The sequence below is a fragment of the Penaeus monodon genome, chromosome 24 (genome assembly GCF_015228065.2).
Source record: "Penaeus monodon isolate SGIC_2016 chromosome 24, NSTDA_Pmon_1, whole genome shotgun sequence".
NCBI classification, from domain to species: Eukaryota; Metazoa; Arthropoda; class Malacostraca; order Decapoda; family Penaeidae; genus Penaeus; species Penaeus monodon.
Genome location: NC_051409.1, coordinates 3,446,456 through 3,447,184, shown reverse-complemented (window position 1 = coordinate 3,447,184; position 729 = coordinate 3,446,456). Strand labels below are relative to the sequence as shown.

Sequence of the window (729 nt, the reverse complement as noted above, 5' to 3'; positions counted from 1 at the left end):
CCTCACGCATGAGTGGAAGCGAAACGAAGCAAATTTAATTAACTCCTTTCCTGTGAATTTTCGTGCCAGAACCTTGGTCTGTATCAGACGTGCGTGGCTGATGGAGAAGATGAGAAGCAGAAGTAAATAGCTTGTGTAACTTTCCGTCCCGCATCCCTCGCGGGCCAGAGGGAGCGACGGAGGCGCCTGGACTCTCACCTACGTGGGTCGCGGTCGCGGCCAGGGCGGCGGGCACGAGGGGGCTCCTGTGGTAGCGCTCGGACGCCTCGCCGCTCCACATGAGCATGCTCAGGAGGTAGCCGGGGACGTCGCTCGCGCCGGGGGGGACGTCGTTCGCGTCGGAGGCCTCCACCAGCGCGCCGCATGCGACTGCAGCACCGCATGCGACCGTCAGCGCCAGCAGGAGGGGGCGAGGGGGCAGCATCGTGGCCTAGCAGGGCAGTCGAGGAGCAGAGGAGGGTCGGGCGCGGGGCGAGCGGCGAATGGCGATCCTTGCGCCGGCGGGACCTTATATTCCTCCCTGGGCGAAGGGCGGCAAGGGGGAGGCGAGTCTCCCGCGCAATCATGTCGGTCTACATACGGATGAACATGTGCGTAAAAGTGTAAGTTTACATTAATATACTTACACACACACATATTGTCCGCATAGAGACAGCGGGGACATCTGTTTAACTGATGAACACATAGTCTGGCTTGTGTCCCTTCGTTAGTGTTATTCAAATTATTAGA

The 729-nt window shown here is 59.4% G+C and overlaps 1 protein-coding gene across 1 annotated transcript in view; it reads right to left on the bottom strand.

The window, feature by feature from the left end:
• The window catches only part of LOC119588477 (C-type lectin domain family 17, member A-like), a gene marked incomplete at its 3' end in the record, with an annotated part of 1,081 nt that extends 584 nt beyond the window's left edge, over positions 1–497 (bottom strand). Inside the window, 1 exon segment of the mRNA XM_037937126.1 lies at positions 199–497. Coding sequence (XP_037793054.1) covers positions 199–424 — 226 coding nt within the window.
• Positions 498–729: the final 232 nt, after the last annotated feature.